The sequence below is a fragment of the Molothrus aeneus genome, chromosome 3 (genome assembly GCF_037042795.1).
Source record: "Molothrus aeneus isolate 106 chromosome 3, BPBGC_Maene_1.0, whole genome shotgun sequence".
Classification (NCBI taxonomy): Eukaryota; Metazoa; Chordata; class Aves; order Passeriformes; family Icteridae; genus Molothrus; species Molothrus aeneus.
The window spans coordinates 74,380,245-74,398,771 of NC_089648.1; the positions used below are offsets into that span (position 1 = coordinate 74,380,245).

Sequence of the window (18,527 nt, forward strand, 5' to 3'; positions counted from 1 at the left end):
TTATTATCTGTTTTAGTCTCAGATACTAGAAATGCATTGCAAATGATAGCATAAATTGTTTTTCCCTTTGCAAAAGGTGATACACTAAGTTGTAATGTTATAAATATTCTGATCAAGTAATCAATTTAATAATATAAAAGAGTTAGCTATGATTACAAGAAGAAAATTGTGAAGTATAAGGTGTAGAAATGTTGTGCTTGAAATATGCGGCAAGAAATTGCTGGACTTCTGTGTTCTGGTTCAGAAACTATGGAGACTGTCATGCACACCAGTTATGCTGCTTGGAAACCCCCTATCCTTCCCATCTTGGTTTGAATATTCCAATCAGTAGGCCTCAGTAGAGATGACCAATGATTGTTTTAGGACAAGAATGCTGATGAAGTTATATAACTAACAAAACCAGTCATTGCAAAAGTTAAATTTAAGAGTGGGCATATTATGTATGCCTAGTATGTAAAAGAACTTATGTAACAATGATTCAGCAGAAAAAGTATGTAAAAATGGCTGGATTTTGTCTGTGGAGCGGGACACACGTTGGAGGAGTTTCCAAAAGCCTCAGTGAAGAAGTGTCTGCTTAATCACAACAAATAGGTATTGGATAAGTTTCTTTAGTCCCATTTGGTGACAGTAGGATGTTATTGAAAACAAGCAAGGACAGAAAACATTGCTATTTTAAATGGTTGCTAGATGACAAGGAATAAATGTGAATTGGTCATCCAGTCTTTCAAAATAACTCATTCCTGGATCATCGATAGGAAGTTCAGCAGTATTTGTGTGCTTCGTAATGGCTCTAGTTGTTATTTAAACAACTTAATGCAGGTAAATTTTGGCAGGTTTTTTCTGTGTATGTTTTAACCTACATCCCAAAAAGTTTTATCATGGATTTATTTACTTTAGTTTCTGTGGCAGACTTCAGTTTTAGGGATTAAGGGGAAAAATGTGCAGTGACAACATAAATATATGTCACAGTCCTAATTAGACAGGTGAAGCACATGTATCTGAAGAACTAAACTCAGTCCATAAAATATGAAGTCTTTACTTGGCTTTATCAGAATATAGTTTTTTAATAGCTGATGTCTTACATATCTCACAAAAGAGATCTGTATTTACTCAAGGAATATAAGTTACAAAAAGCAAACAATTCCCTGCAAAAAAAGATTCCACTTCAAAAGAATCCTTATTTGCCTGCTTAACTTGTTAAAGGCAATGCAATTAGCAGGGCAAGAAAATGCCCAAGTTTCATCTTACAGAAGGAGCACCACAAGATGTCATCATAATCAATGTAACCAAATGGCTGTTCACAATGTTTCATGTATTCCATTTAAGAATCCCTTCCTCATTTAAAATTCTTCTGTAAATCAATTCCCTGCTCTTCTATTGTACCTGGTAACCATGGGATTTTACTGTTATGTAAACATTTATGTTGACATTTATTAAACACCGTGTAACAGCTATTAGAAATAGAGATTTGAATAACCAAACTCTGGCAGAGTCATTTAATCTGTTCAGTGTGTATGACTGATTGAAGAAATTGCAGTGATCTTAGAAATGTGTTACTAAATGGTTAGGGGCCATCCCATTCTAGAATGGCAATTGCAGTGAAATGCAGAAAAGTGTTTTCAAGTGATCTCTGTTCATGTATAATGTGTTTGCTGTTAAAATTATGATTCTGTTAGTATGTCTTCATCTCAGATGAAAAAATTGTTCCAATATTTTTATTTCAAGGTTCAGCCTCGAGAGGAAGAAAAAGCTGCCTGTAGTGATCTGAGATCCTTATCAGGAGGTGAACGTTCCTTCTCCACAGTTTGTTTCATTCTTTCTCTGTGGAACATTTCCGAATCTCCCTTCAGATGCATGGATGAATTTGATGTCTACATGGTATAGTTTAAATTTAAACTATATCTTCTGTTCTGATTTGTGTAAACTAGTAAAATAGTTGGGTTGTTACTTGTATTTGATTAAATTTAAAACCACTATGGTTGACTGCAAATTATAAAAAGCTCCCATACCAAAATCAAAATCCCCCAAAACAAAATTTCTTAGTGATCTTGTATACTTTGTTTGGTAAGTTTTGAAGCTTTTTTGTTTCTGAAGTTGGTATCCAGAAATATGAGCCTTTCTGTTAATTTACGTGCTCAAACCATTGTTCAGCACAAAAATAATAAATCAGCTGGTACTGTGTTTGTCAGAGGTTGACTCTGCATATTGCTGGGCTTGACATGTGCTTTGATTTCTGCCAATTTTGAGATCAGTGTGGGTTTTTTTCAGAGCAAATGTAGCAATTGGATTCACTGTTGCTACTCATTTTATAGAAACTCATACTTCAGCTAGGAGCATTTTTCCAAGATGTTGGAATGCAGAATAATGAACAATAAATACTAATGTTGATAAAACTGATAAATCGTATTTCTGTGCACAACTTCTGTGGACAGGCCACTAACCCATTTTGAAATTTATTTTCTTTTTTTTAAGATTTATTTCCTATTTATTAAATATGCGGGGTGGTATGAGTTTAAGAAAATATTTACTTCAGTGAGACAAGATTTGATACTGCCTTATTTGTGTCTCAGTGTCCCTTCCTCATCAATCATTTATTTACTAGGAATCACTTAGAGGGAACAAAGATAATACATTAAAGAATATTAAAGAATTCACAATTTCTATTAAAGAATTTTAAAAAGGACAGTATGCATCTAAGGAAGTGAAACAGTCATTTTTCAGACAACTTTCAAATCTTAGATCCTCTTGTAAAAGTTAGTTGTGGAGAAGTTTGTCCATCTTTTCAGAAAAGGATGGATACTCAGAACTGTAGGCCTTGCAAAGAGCTTGCATGTCATCTATTCTATAAATGATTCCAAACAATTTGTCTTTCCACCCCAGTGCCAGTAATGCAGCCTTATTGTCCATGCATTCTGTAGTCTTGGTGTAGTCACAGAGGCCCACCACATGAGGACTCCATGGTGTATTTTCATGGGAGATCTCTGCTTTCATGAGGAGCAGGGCACAGCAGTAGAGCTTGGTTGGTTCCTCCTAGTAACAGCTTCCTATTGTGCATCCTTTTCAGTAAGCCTAATGCACAAGGTTCTATTCAAAATAGTAATACTGATATTAACAATAATAATCCTAATAAAAACAAGCTCCATAATATCATAGGTTTCATGGAGCCCTTAAATCCTTTCAGGTGATTTTTCAGGCAGGATTTTACAGGAAACATTATTCAGCTAAAGTACAGTTCATCTCAGTGTACCAATAAAGTAAGAAGTACATCAGAGTATGTATGTACATCAAAGATGATAGAAAAACACTGTAATTAGATGAATGTGTGATGTTTCTAATAGAAGCTTTCCATTGCCCATGTATGCTAAAAAGTACAGTCTAAGAATTTCCCAGGCTTTTAGATTTTTACCCTGATGTTTCTCCAGGTTTTCTTAGTTTTTATTAGTCTTACTTAGATATTTTCTATAGCTAGCCTTGAATGTATAGCAATTAATTCTGGTAGGTTTTCTAGAATCATGCTTTCTAATGTATTTTTTACTGTCAGTACCACTACCTGACAAATCTTTTGTCTTTAGGATATGGTTAACAGAAGAATTGCCATCGACATGATTCTGGAGAGGGCTGATTTTCAGCCCTATCGACAGTTCATTTTGTTCACCCCCCTGAGCATGAGGTAATACTCTTGTGGTTTATCTCAGGATAGAAGAATTGCAAGGAGTGTAAGTTGAAAAAGTTGAATGTGAGGAGAAAAAAATTCTGCTGTTTGTTGCAGTAGAACATAAAAATTGAAGCAGTTCTGTGAATTTAAAGGGTTTTTTTAACATAATGGTAATTCAGTGGGACTTGGAATAGTTCATCTGAAATAACAACTTTTAGAAATGTTTTATTTTGTCAAGCAGGCTCTTCTTAGCCTAGCTTTGTATGTCCCTCTCCTGTCCCAAAAATAACAAAAGAAAGGATTTTTCAGTTAATGCTATACTACTTCAAAGGGGTTTGTCATTTGAGTTGATTTCATTTTCTGGGTTTTAATGTTGCTGATCTAGAGAGAGTCGTAGCTTACACCATCTTTTAAATTTGTCATCCAGTGGTTCAAAATACTTTAAAAACCTCTGTATAAAGGTAGAGCCATTCCCAGTTTAAGGGGACAGTCATGTCTCTAACCTTGTGCAGCCAGCTCCTCTCTATTAACCCAGTGTAACTAGTGAAGCCTGGGAGGGTAATTAAAGCAGCCTTCAAAAAGAAGTTGATTTATTCCTAATTGTCTTCCCTCACTAAAGTATATAAAAAGTAGAGTAGTGGTATCTGTTGTTATTTCAGTGGAAATGCTTTTGTGGAGATTTTCTGAAGCTAGTAATCACGCAGGATTTTTTTGGTATGGTTACTGTTGAAAAAATTAGTAATTCAAGTTCACTTTGAATTTGTTACATTGTTCCATGTTTCACGTTTAGCAAACATTAAATTTAAGAAAAATATGGGGGCAACTTCAGGAAAAATCCATTTAGGATAATCAGTGGAAAAGCCTGTGTGAATTTATGTTAGTAAATTAGCTCATTCTTAGTATGTTGGGATTGATTACATGTGTGTATAGTATGTGCTACTTCAGTATCTGTAAGGCAAATCCTTACTTGTATTCCATCATTTGTTCATTTGGAGGTTTTGGTAAAAGAACCTTTTCTCTAGTTAAGGCAGTCTAATTGTTAGAAATCACATGATTGAAATGCGTGCTTGTCTTTACCTCAAGATTTTATTCAACTTGGGCCCAGGATCAGTTCAGTGAAGCCCAAACTTCACCTTATGTTACTGTTTTTTAAAACTGTCAAAGAAAAAAGGTGGAGTTATTTAAAGGAAAATACGTAATTTAAAGAATCAAATGGAAGTACTAAAATTCTTGGAGAAGAAACACTGTTTAAATGATGCATCTTTTATTTTTAGTTCTCTGCCTATGAGTCCCCATATTCACATCCTCCGCATGCCAGACCCTCCAAGAGACCAAAGAGCACTGACTTTCCAAAATAGGAATGACGGAGATGAAGATCAATAAGTATCTCTGTATGAATATGGTATTATATTGAGGACAAATGTGTAATAATATATGTAAAAGTGTTGCTTCCTGAATCTGAAAAAGATGTTAAATTGTTAGATACTCTCAGGAAGATATTTCTGTATTGTTATTAATTATTTTTTAAAGGATTACTGTGTGTGCACAGAAGACGAATAAGCACAGTTTGGATAAGGAGAAAATTTTGAACGTTCTGTTGATATTTTTAGCTACCAGTTGTAGAATTTTTTAATCTGTTGTTCTGATTTTTCTTCTGAAAATTTTGAAATATATTTTGTATAACTATAAATAATATTTTAATAAACTGGTTGAACTGTTACTTGTGGTAATGTTTTAGTGTCTCTACACGCTTAAAATCAGCATTAAGTTACAAATACTGTTTTCTTCCTAGCTATGCTTTATTTCTTAAATGTGTGGTAATACATGCAGTAAAATGTGTTTCATTTATTTTCCAGTGAAACCACCCACAGTAGCTGAATATGAGCAACTATTAGAACTTACACTTTCATAAAGAGAAAAGGAAAAATTATATATGTAGTATATTATCTTGGTGGGAAAATAGTTCTTTCATTCTTTTCTTAATGGATTTGGACATGAGCTTACAAAACCCAGCAAGCTGTATCTTTATAAACCTAGATTCTTAATTCCAGTGAACTGGTTCTTACACACTCTTGAGTTTCCAGGTACAGAATAAGTCTCTAAATATTAATTTTATTATCATAAACTACAGAGACACAAGTCTTCCCAATATATAGGAATGAAGTAGAATAAGAATTTTGGGAAGTAATACTTTAACTTCTCTACAGCATTGAGGAGCTGTGTTTGGTTGGGTCTGCCTGCCCTCTCTCCCGATCCACATTTTCCTGGGACCAGAGTACTTAAACTTTATTTGTTTAGATATTGCAAGCACTTACTGGGGATAAGAGGGAGAAAGAAGAAGCAGATTTTTTAAACTCATTCAAATTAACGTGTTTTTCTTGTCCTGTTTTTTTTTTTCTCCAGGAACTCGAAATTTTTGTCAACTCTTCAAAAAAACCCCACTTTTTAGAGTTCAGCTGCATTTCTTTTTTGTTGTTGTTTGATGGGGGATTTTTTATTGTTGTTTGATGTTATATGGTTACAGGAGCCATTGAGACTACTCAGAGAACAACATTCAGCAGTTTCTGCACTTTCTTACTGAATAGCAGTTCCTCAATAAAACCTTATTACAGTGTAAGTTTTAACTTGGTAGCGTAATTTGTTTTCAGTCGCAGTACAGTATTAAACTTTTAGGTTTCTTTAAAATATGGAAGCTAGGTAGGAAATACACCTTAGAGAATCATGGATCCATAAAAAATGCTGAGTTGTAAGGGACCCATCAGCTGTGTTATGTTCCCAGCTGACTTCTGGCAAGTTGAAGTCCTGCATAAGGGGAAGGGCAGTTGAGCTGGAAGTGTCCCTTAGTTCCTCAGAGACCATTCCTCAGTGTCATCATCCTGGCCCAGAGGTCTATAGGAGACTTCCAAGATGACACTGAATTATTTGTATGTCACTTGATTCTTACTTAGAGGCTTGCAAGTATGCCATTTCCAACTGTAGGCTCCGTACATTACATCCCTGACTTACAGTGCTGCCCTGCCCATCGCTCCTGAAGAGCCTGTAACCATCCAGCAGGGCACTCCAATCACAGGACTAAGCCCACAGTTTCACTTAATGCCAGTGATGCCAAATCTCTGAGATTGGGCCAAAGGCTTGAGATGGTCTTGTTCCTCATGCTGTGTGCATTAGCATAGAAACATTTCAGCTGTGGTGCTTTGCAGCCAACAAACCTGAAGGACATGGCGGGATCCCATTAGTTTTCTCAAGTTCTTGCACGCCATGCCATCACTCCCCACTGGCAAGCCTGGTTTTGTCTCTTTCCTCCTTCCAAGTTGGTTTAAATTTCTGTCAGTGAGCCCTGCTGGTTCCTGTGCTAGAGCTCTTTCCCCCCCTGAGATAGGTGCATGTCATCAGGTGTCAGTAGAGCAGGTGTTCAGTAGATCATCCCATGGTAAAAACCTGATTTTTTTTTTTTGCTTACGCCAACCTTGGAGCTATGTGTTGACCTGGTGAATCTGCCTATTGCTGTCAATATTATTATTCCTTGTTACCAGAAGGATTATGGAAACTACATGTGCTTCTGATCCTTCAGCCTTCAACTCAAGCCCTGAAGTCTCTTTGATTGTCCTTGGAATTCTCTTTGTTTTTTCATCATTGCTGGCTTGAACGACCAATAGTGGATAGGAATCAGAGGGCCTTACTAGATTGGAGAGTTTTCCAGTAATTTCTCTTATCCATGCCCCTGGGAGCCAGCAGAATTTGCCATGAGTTCGGTCTGGTATGCATGTCAGGCCCTCCCTCACCTCCCTCCTCTTAGAGGGAGTTTCTTATTACTGCTGCCCTTCTTTTGCTGTTATCAGAGGAGGTCTTGATGCAGGGTACAGGAGGTGTTGCTTTAAGAGGCCCCTCTGTCCCAGTAGAACCTTCGCCCACCTCATTGTCCGGCCTTGTTCCAGGGGGCCTCATAGCTGTTGTAGAAGGTTCCAGTCCTACTTGTTTTCAGGAGGAGGAGGAGGAGGAGGAGGAGGAGGAACCTCCTCCCGGTACGTGGAGTGACCTGCTTCCAGCCTTCATCTTGAGCAGACCCTTGACTAAAACACCCTTGACTAATTACCCTGCAGGGTTCTGAGTCCACTTGCTTCTCCACTACAATGGAGGTTTGAGACTCCTGGGAGTCTTGATACTGTGGCATCTCTGTAAATAACTTATCTGGTGCTTGTTCATTGGAACACCACATAGCCTGTTCACTTCCTCCTGAAGCCCCTCCACCTGGCAGCAGCTCCTCAAGCACAGCACACCCTCCCCAAAATAACTTTTTGTCAGCCCCAGCCTCTCAGAGAGGCATCAGGCACCCCTGTGACCCGCACTGAGGACCCACACAGAGCCCCCTCTGCCCTCAGCACACCACACTGTCCAGAGGCCTCTGGCACAGCTTCAGTGATCCAGCAGGGGAGAGAGCTCTACACCGAGTCATCCATAACTGGGGAAGCTTCCACTGCTACACAGATGCAGCTGGGGCTGAAGGGATCTTTTTGTACTCTTCTTCAACAGGCCCTGAGGCTGTTTGCCTCTCCTGGCAGACTTCAGACAGCCCAGGGTAATGGGCAGACTCCCGGCAGCTGTGAGGAGGTTACTGACAAACAGGACCAGGCTTTGTTAATGTGCATGCTGCAAGAGACAGCAGTCATGGATTGAAGTGGGGAGGTTCTGGCTGAGCAAACCAGGAGGGATTGTTCATGATGAAGGTAAGAGGCATTTGAGCATGTTACACAAGCAGGCTGTGAAATCTCTGTCCTTGGAAGTTTTTGAAGTCTATTGAATAGACTCCTGCATCTCCTTCAAGCAGGGAGCTGGGAAAGAGATCTATGAACATCCTTGCCCATCTGAACAATTCTATAATTCCATAATTCAAGGTACTTACACCTTTAGGACTATGTGAAGATACTGGGGGTGCCTTACAAAGTGCATGCTTGGCAAAACTTGTCTGGAACCAGCAGGTTGAGGGAGGTGATTCTACTGCTCTGCTGTTGTGACATCCTGCCTGGAGTACTGCTCCCAGGTCTGGGGTCCTCAGCATTGGAAGAGCATGGACCTGTTGGAGCAGGATCAGAGGAGGCCACAAAGATGCTCAGAGGGCTGGAGAACCTCTGCTATGGAGACAAATGAGATTTTCATCTATTGAGTCCAGAGAAGGCTCCAGAAAGACTTCGTGGCACCATCCAGTACTTAAAGGGGCTATAAGAGAACTGGAGAAAGACTTTTTACAAGGGCCTGTTGTGACAGGACAAGGGAGAGTGGCTTTAAACTGAAAGATAGTAGATTTAGATTAGATATTAAGAATAATTATTGTGAGGGTGATAAGGCACTGAATAGGTTATCCCAAGAAGTTGTGGACACCCCATCTCTAGAAGTGCTCAAGATCAGGCTGGATGGGACCCTGGGCAACCTGTTTTAATGCAAGATGTGCCTGCAGGGGGTTGGAACTGAATCATCTTTAAGGTCCTTTTCAACCCAAACAATTCTTTGATTCTAGGACATGATCATGAGCCACATGTGGAGCTTGACTCGATTTTATGATTAAATTGGGGTAGGTTTCAGACCTTTTTACAGTATGAGATAAAATAGCATTGCTTTATTTCCTCCTGATTCTCTTCAGTATCCAAAAAAAAAAAAGGCAAAAGTGCAGAGGCAGAAAAGAGTAAAGCATTTATCTTCATTAGTCTTCTACAATGAGTTGTGTGGAGAAAAGAGATTAAGGAAAATTAATGCATTCCTACGGAGCTAACACTTCAGCTTTCTCCCAAGCTTTTATAGACTTACTTGAAATATTGGAGGAGCTGGCAACAATTCTGGTCTTTCATTCAAATCAATACTTTGTATTTATTCTACTCTACCCCTGTACTTGATGAAGATGTGTTCTTGACTGTATAATTATTATAAGCATATTTTCATGGTAGAGAATGAATTCTGAATAAACAATTACTGAAGCCCTTTCATGGATGCACTTATTTTTGCAGTGATCCTACTAAGGTCTCCAACTTATCATATTCTTGGTTCTTTAAATACATAGTTTACTATTGTGGCTACCTAGAGAGAAGATTGCAGTGCTGATGTTACATTTTTGAGTTTGACTGTGTTTTTGAGTTGTTGGCCATTTTGGATGGCAGTGCATTGCTTAATGCTGCACTAAAGTAAATGGAGCCTGTCTAGATACATAAATTCAATGTGCAGGGAAACATAGAATGAGAAATTGTTTTTCATGTATGTAAACCAGAGGCATAAAATCTGAGAAGTATTCAATGTGAGAATATAATTCTCAGAAGTATGTAATTTCTAGAATGTGTATTTTAAGTTATGGCCAAACGCATTAAGTGTACTTCTCCCTCATTTGCTAAGACTATTATATGTGTAGTCTGTAGTAAAATTCTAGAGTAAAAATTGTAGTTGACATTTGTGCTTTTGCTGTTTGGAATACAAAGCAACCCAAAACTGATAGTATGGCTCTGGTTGTGGCAGCCATCGATTCCGTGATCCCCCCCCCACAACAACTCTTAGCAAGTTGTGTAACACTGCTTTTTGTTACTTGTTTTCTTTTCCCTTTAATTTTAAGATAAGCTTTGCATTTTAAATTTGAAAATACAGAGAATTATTTGGTTTGGGTCATGTTTTATTGTTTGATTTTTAGCTATTAAAAGTACGGTCCTGTTTCTTCATAAGGTAAGGGAGAAATATCAAACATGCAATTGTAAGATGTTCAGATTGCTTTTTTTTTTTTCTTATAATCCAGCAAGCAACCAACTGTTTAAAGCATCAGGGAAATGGGGCATAGGGAGTTTTTTTCATTTGCAGTTTCTGCAGTCTGATAGTTCTTTGTTCTTTCCCAAGGCTGTGCAGAATTTGTCACAGGATAGAGAGAAACTTGATTTGTGCACATAGAATTGAAGAGAAAGTTGGTTCTTCTCACTATCCCTCCTTTATCATCATACTTCATGGTTAATTTATCAGTAGTGATTTTTAACATCATATCTGTTTATATTAAACATAGAGTAGTTTAGTATCAGATGGTAAGAGGGAAGTCTCTTACTTCAGGAGGGAAAAAACATTAAAAACCAGGTTTAGGCTGAGCAAATAAACTGTATTTCACTTACACAGCTTAAAAATCAGCACAGGTTTAGCAGCTGCGCTGGTAAATCTTAGCAGTAGATCTTAGAGCATCAACAGCTGCTCCAGCCTTAAATACAAGAACTACAACTTTTGGTTTTGAATAACATGCCTATTCTAGTGAGTGAGTGTAAAGTAGTTTTCTTCATGCTTCAATAATGAAATACATATTTCCCAGTGTGCAGTGACAGATAATTAAAGAGATTGAACTTTTTCTTTTTTTATTACCATGCTGAAGACATGAAATAAGAATTAGGGGAAAAGGTCAAATGTTATAAATTTATTTTGGGACATATATATTGCAACCTCTGTGGAAGCTTTTGAAAATTCTGGCAAAGATCAATACACTTCCAATAAAACCTTTAAACTTGCAATAAAACAATATTTTAAACATTATATATATATATATTTATATATATTCTTAATTAAAGGGTTAATTAATTTTAGCAGGATTTTCTTTTTTTTTTCTTAATATACTGCATTCCTCTGACATAGCTCTTTCCATATTGAAGGGATGCAAATGAGGTAAGAATTAAGGCAAACCTAAAAGGCATGCAAATGAAGTACATTTATATCCACTGACAATACAAGCACGTGTGGACCAGACTTGGGAGCCGAGAAGCTCTTCCCTTCTGTCTGTCCAGTACTACTTTACAGCAGAATGGTGACATGATTTATAATAAACAGTTAACATTACCATGGGAATTCAGTGTCACTAACATTACTCAGTCTAGGAGACACAGAGCTAGCATCAGTAAAACATGAACAATAAATAATATAATTCACTGCAGCACAGGCCTGCTGCACAGGATTCAGAGGAAGAGGGTTGTTATGAAATGACATTGCACACATCACGTTGTGGCAGTTTATTTTTATAATATATACTTTTAAAATTCTTTAGCAAATGACATTCTCATGCACACAAGTGTTTCAAACACAAGAAGCAAGTCCATTTATAGGTAGTCCAAGCAAATTTTTGTGTGTGTGGAAATAGCTGCAAACTGAATGGAACATTAAACTTCTGTGCAGTCTATGACGCGTTGTACACGAGCTCATTTTTGAATGTCACACTGCAGGAGTAATACAATGGACGGATCACTCTTTGCAGCTTCTTTGAACTCATCCAGTGTGATCTGATCGTCTTTGTTCTTATCCATCTTACTGAAGATCTTGTCTACCCGTTGCTCAGGCGTCAGGCCATCCTCATTCATTTTCATCATTATCACAGTGCCCACCATTTTGTAGATGGCCTTTGGAAAAAAACCAAATGGAAAATTCAACATGAAATTCAATCTAATTTTTTGATGTGATCAAATTCTGGAAATATGTTCTAACAATAAAATGATTGCAAGCTTCTCTAAATATTGGTTTTGGGTTGGTTTTTTTTTTTTTTTGCTTTTCTTTCTTAGGATCCAAAGTCCAGATACTTAAAACAAGGAAGAATATGTTTTACTTTAGATGTAAGTTTATTTTGGTGTTTACATTTTACATCCTGGAATGAATTTCTTTGGCTTCCTATTTCACTATGTAAAATTCTTGTAACTAACTCTCTGAATCAATTGTTTAGTTGAAATATTTCACATAAATTCTGAATAATTGGTTTTAGAAGTCACCACCCTTAAATAGGTTTCTGTGTGTAGATGTGGGCACAATCTGGTATTAACTACTGTGGCAGATGACGAAGGTGGTAAACTTTATCCTTCCTCTTACAAGTTGTGGTCATCTTAAAGCCCATCTGCGAGAGCTCACTTAAAATAGCGTGTTGTTATCCCTGTAAATTTCTGTAATCATCTGAAGTTAATCTCCAGTAAGGCTTCAGCTACTTGAGCTACAGTTCAATAATTTCATGGGTGTCAAGTGACTGAGATGGGCTTTGTAAATCCTGTGCTGTTCTTGTGATTAATCCATTCATCAGGGGAAAAAAAAATCTCAGGATATTTAAAAGCTTATATGCACATATGTAGTCTCTGCAATTCTCCAAGATTACATCTATTAACAAACATGTGAGTGTGCTTGTACCACTTGGGCACCAGTCAGTGCAGGATTAATGCATGTAATGTGCATTTAATGTACCCCTCTGGGTACATTAGCCTCTGGTGAGCCTAAAATCTAAAGTCTGTGTGAACAAAGAATCAAATTTTATTAATGTTGTGATGTTTTTGAGTGTCATATTGACCTCACCTCTATAATTTCCAGCATTTCCACTCTTGTAATTTTACCATCACCATCCAAGTCATACATGTTGAAGGCCCAGTTCAGCTTTTGCTCAAAACTGCCTCGTGAGGTGATGGACAGGGCACAAATGAACTCTCTGAAGTCGATGGTCCCATCTCCGTTTTTATCAAAGGTTCGGAAGGCGTGCTGGGCAAACTTAGAAGCATCTCCATATGGAAAGAACTGCAAAATAAAATAATATATAGAACTGTGTTAATGCAAAGGAGAGAGCTGTATACATGACTGCAAAACACCAAAGTGAGGCATTTATGAAGAGTGGCTGATAAGCTTTGTGGGAAACTGAGGATCTGCAATGTAAGGTTCCCTAACAGTTACACTGGAATCATTATTAAATCCTCAGGTTTCCACAAACTCTAATACAAATATACAAATATATATAAAAATACAAATATATATACAAATATATATAATGCTACTTTAAAGCTAAATTAACTAGATGAATCTTAAAATGAAGTTGAGCATAAATGGTAGATTGTAATATTCTCTTGACTATGAAATAAAGAAGCCAGGGTGCATTCTAAGAGAATTTTAACCAGCCCTTGAAATGTTACAACCAAGTATATGTGTGGGATTGTTGTTATATAACTTCATTTATTTAAAAAAAATAATCCACATGTAGCATAAAAACCCACATGAACATATGTTCCATTCTGCAATCCAGTGTTCAAGTACACAAGATGAAAGCATGGATTCAGTTAAACAATACAGTGCAATGCTTTTCATGTCTAATATCCTAATATCCTTCAGTGAACTCTTCAAATGGCTGTAGCTTAACAGAGTATTTTAAATGACTATAACATGTAGGTTTTCAGCTGATATAATCTTTTCCCCTCAGTAAATGTATTTAAGACATTTGAGCAGGTAGTTGTTATTTCTGTGGGTCAGACTCAAGAATACACACCCCTAAAGAAAGGGAGTTTTAAAGTGCTGAAGTGCTATTGCAGTGCAGGGACCATACACAAACAATGTTTGTTATTATATTCCCAGCACAATTTCACTGAGGTTTTCCTGCTCCTAAAATATAAACATGCATTACTCCCCATATGAGAGCCATCTTATTTTGTTCTTTTTAAAATTCCAATTCCTATTAAATACTGCATTTATAATGTAAGCTTGAAGGAAAGTCTGCAGTGACAGCCGAAGTGGAACTGCATTTTACAATTTTCCATTTCCCCATCCAGAGCTGTGTCTTGCCTTAAAAATGCAAAACGTAGAGCTCAGCCAGCTGCTTGCACTGTGTGGCCATGTGGATCATGTCAGGAGCCACTCCTGTGTTGCCACAGGAGTCTCAACCTGAAAGTTTCCTTTCAACTTTCTGTTTTCTCTGAAAGAGCATTTGGTATTGTCTCCTCCTGAAAATGTAACTTCTGTGCCTGTACTCAACCCAAGCCCTACTTCTATTTTGATAATCATAACTGATGGTGAGGTCAAGGTGCTGCCACAGATCCTTCTGTACTTTCTGCTTTCTGGCCATTGAAAATGATCATGATTGGGCTCATCAACAGATACAAAGATATTTGGGTTCTCTGATACAACTTAGGATTTCAGAGGCTGCAGTTACCAGACCTTGCTCAATTGTTCTTCTAGTGACAGCCTCAACCTTTTGTCAAAGCAAGGAGAGCTCCCTCCGTGGGAAGGCTCCTTGGGCGCACCGCCTGGCATTCAGGGCCAGAACAAAGTTTGCAAATGTTATCCAAAACCTGAATGTTATTTTCAGGTTCCTCATTGCTTTCTCTTGTCCGTGACCCAGCTCCCCCTCCAATTCCAGCTCTGAATCTTAACATAGGTGATATTTAATTTTATGTGTATGAGTAGAATGTGCACTTCTCCAGTCCCCTGCTGAGAGGTTAAGAAATGGCTCTCATGGCCTGTATGCCACCATGAATTCCATGTCCCCCAGCTTTTATTCTTGAGAGTTTGCCGGCTGTTCAAAGCTGAAAGGATAAATCTTTTGTTTTTTAAATCTGTGCTGATGACACTATCCTGTGATGCATGTGTAACTGAACAAAACACTTCAAAATTTTACAGTCTTTCCAAGTATTTTTGCTCAGAGCTGACTGCTGCTGAGGTTGCTGCCTGATCTCTGTTCCTGTGACTGTCACTCTACAGTCTCTATAAAAGAAAAGTAAATACCTGGAGGGAACTGAGACTGTTCTTTTCACTGCCCAGAAAACCAAAGTACAGAAATGGTGCAAACATATTAGTGAGACCAAAGAATGAAAGTACAATGGAAAAGCACATCTACACAAAAGGGGAAGAAGTGTAAGACACCCCAAAACATGTAAGAGTCCAAGAACAAAGTGGGGAATTAGGTTGAGTCAGTGGCTGGAAATCCTGAAAGCCATTTTTAAGTTGTTCTGGAACATATTTTTCAGTCTCCCACTGGAGCAGCATCAGCAAGCTGTGCCTACCTCTTTGCTGGTCAAGCCATTAGCCTCATGTAGCAGTTAGGAAAACATCCTTCTAATTTTTTATCACATACAAGACCATGCTTTTTTTCCTTTTTGAGAAGACAGTGGCACTGCTCAGCTAAGTCTTGGCCTTTACAGCATCATATGGAACTGTTACCTGTTTTTAATTTTTTTTTCCTATTTGTCCTCCTGTAGGGAGTAAATGCAGTAAAATGTACTGAAGGCACTGTTCTCTAGTCTGTACCTGCTGATTTGTATTATTTTTAGCTCAGAAAAACCCAAAAACATTGTCAAAACTTGTTTAAAAACCTACTTGAAGATTTCCATTGGCCTGTTTTGAAACTATTCATAAATAAGACATGAAGTAAAGAAAACTAAAACAATAACAGAGCAAAAGATGCCAGCTCTGGTAAAACATTTTTTGACTATTAAAACACAGTGAGCCCTTAGCAAAGTATAAAGGCACAGGCTTTAACTACTTTCAGAGCAGCCTAAGCCAAGTGACAATGGGAGACAGGGATCTCTGAAAGACAAACACCAAGTTTTTGTCAGAGGGAATACGAGGAGGGTGGTTTAGTTTGACTCTTGCATGAGCTCAGTGAATACTTCAGAAAAAAAGTAAAGAAACACAACTGGGATTTTCAGATACAGCTTCACCTTTCAGTGTTCCATCACAGCCCTGGCCAGGTGATCAATCTACATTTGAAAGCAAGGAGTTCCCTTCTACTGCAACCTGCCACTAAAAAGGGCACTCCATGCAGCAGCATTGTCTCCTCATTTACCCTTTTTGTCCAAAACTCAAGACAAACTATACCAGCCAGTTCCATGGGTGACCCAACACTGTTCACTGCTTTGTTTCTGCTTCTCCAGCCTCATCTAGTGAAAGGCCTCCCTGGTCTAGAGAAAGGTGCCCCTGCCCGTGCCAGGAGGTTGGAACTATATGATCTATGAGGCCCCTTTCAACCCAAACCATTCTAGGATTCATCTCTTGCTTGGCCTGTGTATTTTCTAACCAGCTGGATTAACATGCTGGGGTGTGAACAGTGTTATCTCTACAGTCAACTGCCAATTAAGAAAAGGAAGATTTAAAAAAATTCCCTTATCTGCTTCTAAATTTTGTATGAGGATTGTCTTGCAGATTCTTAGCTCCCACTGTGTTTCTGAACACTTGTCTGGTGTTTGGGGGGCATTCAATCAGTCCTGGAATCAGAATAGCTAATGAATAACACCTACAAATTGTACTTAACTCTTGGGGAAACTGAGCAGATACCTGGAAATATTTATCTGCTTGGCTGCAGCTGCTTTAGCCTCTTTGAAGTGATGCTGTTCATAGGCAACCCAGTGATCAATTCATTCAGATCATCTTTGGGAGGGAATTATTGCAAAAGCAGAGCATATGCTGAAGCATATGGCTAAAATTTTAGCATGTGGCTAAAACAAAATTTTAGCATGGCTAAAGAAAAAAAAACTCAAAATCGACTTCCCCAAATTCCCCAGTGATAGGGAGGGCTCAGGAAAGAAAAAGTCTCTCTATCCTTACTAGGATGAGGTAGAGTGAATCTATAGACTGGCCTGAGTAGTGCTTTGTTTTCCACATGCTGTTTTATCATGAGATATTGGGATGCATTTCTTTTAAAAGGGAAATTCTGCTATAAAATAGAGAAAACTAGAATTTCACTAGTGTACAGAAAGCAGGGCAGGCTGTCTACACATGCCCAGGTCACTGATGTAAGGTCGCAGCTTCCAGAGCTGGTGTGGGAGCTGTAGCCCAGAACAGGAGGTGGGAAAGCAGGAGATGGCACAGGGCTTCGTACCCCAGGCTTGGAGAGGATGGAAGAGGCAGCTGCTGCTTCCCCTATCAGAGCCCCATCTGGGGCTCAGCACCACCAGCTCTGCTGAGAGCTGAAGCAGAGAAGGGGAAGGAGGGGGCACAGCCAATGCAAGGAGCGGAACAACCATTGTCAAGGGCCAGCACATAAAAACAACCAAGCATTTGGCTCTCATGGGAAAAACCTTAAACATTTAATGCTGTTATGCTTTAGGAAGGAGTTACCTACTCTTGTTATCTACTTTGTTAGTGTTTTATTTCGTAAGTCTGCTAGGCATCCATGTTAACTCTGTAAGTGAAGAACACGAGCACTTTGAGAATCAGAAAGTTTGGCTGCTTTTTGAAGCTCAGACAGGTATTTTTTAATAGCCAAACCTCTTAAAGTTGAACCCAGATGCAGATAGCTGTTGGTCTAGCCTGGTCTTAGAGCTCCTCAGAACTGTGCTCACTGGGGATGATGCCTATGATGATGGGGAGAACGTTTCTCCTTGCTTATTTTCCAAGAAGATGAAGTTCTGGATTCCTGCCAGCAGCACAACACGGGAGTTGATGAGATAATTGATGAGATAAGAAAAAAGATTATTCTTTAGCTGTGTCCTTTAGAAAAAGAAAAAAGAAATTTACTACAATGCACTGTACTCTTGCACTTCTGTTAAGACATCAGAAGGGGAAGTGGAATCCAGGCTGGGACTGCCAGGACCTGTTGGGAAGGCTGTGCCACTCTGGTACCAGGGTGACCTGCTGGGCTGCAGCCTGTCCCTGCCACCACCTCTTTGTAAAAATGAAAACGGATGTAACAAGGGCAGAACTAGGCCAGCACAAAAAGACACAGCCACACATCTGTCCTTGTTCTGGAAGAGATCTGACTGCTGCACTCTCCAGCACATCTGCAGTGTGAGGTAGAAATATCCCACCTAAAGCAGAAATATCCCAGATACCTGGCTTCAGTCTGCTAGAGGGTCCCAAGGAGAAGGGACCATCCACAGCTGTGGGTCTGTATTTCTAGCAGCAGCTAAAGCACAGGGCTGAGCCTCTGGAGAAGATAATCTTGTAGACCACCAAGGAATCTAAATCTAAATCTAAATCTAAATCTAAATCTAAATCTAAATCTAACTCTAAATCTAAATCTAAATGTCTCTTTAGATCCTGGACTCAGTTCTCCATGTAAATCTGTGAGCTGTCCCCACCTCAGAGGTGCACTGAGGATAAATACAAAAAAATATTTGTGATGATTTCAGATGCTGCAGCAGGGGAAGTC

General features: G+C 38.6%; 2 protein-coding genes across 3 annotated transcripts in view; one reads left to right on the plus strand and one right to left on the minus strand.

Annotated features, from left to right (window-relative positions):
* Nucleotides 1-5,375, plus strand: part of SMC6 (structural maintenance of chromosomes 6) — a 47,273-nt gene extending 41,898 nt beyond the window's left edge. Inside the window, exons 25-27 of the mRNA XM_066547179.1 lie at nt 1,726-1,878; nt 3,573-3,670; nt 4,930-5,375. Of these exons, the coding sequence (XP_066403276.1) occupies nt 1,726-1,878; nt 3,573-3,670; nt 4,930-5,038 (360 nt within the window). The 3' untranslated portion in view covers nt 5,039-5,375. The remainder of the gene's footprint in view (nt 1-1,725; nt 1,879-3,572; nt 3,671-4,929) is intronic.
* Nucleotides 5,376-10,990: 5,615 nt separating this feature from the next.
* Nucleotides 10,991-18,527, minus strand: part of VSNL1 (visinin like 1) — an 87,380-nt gene continuing 79,843 nt past the window's right edge. For both annotated transcript variants that reach the window (XM_066547181.1, XM_066547182.1), the window contains exons 3-4: nt 12,977-13,192; nt 10,991-12,045 (exon numbers count right to left, since the gene is read on the minus strand). In XM_066547181.1, coding sequence (XP_066403278.1) covers nt 11,848-12,045; nt 12,977-13,192 — 414 coding nt within the window. In that variant the 3' untranslated portion in view covers nt 10,991-11,847. The remainder of the gene's footprint in view (nt 12,046-12,976; nt 13,193-18,527) is intronic.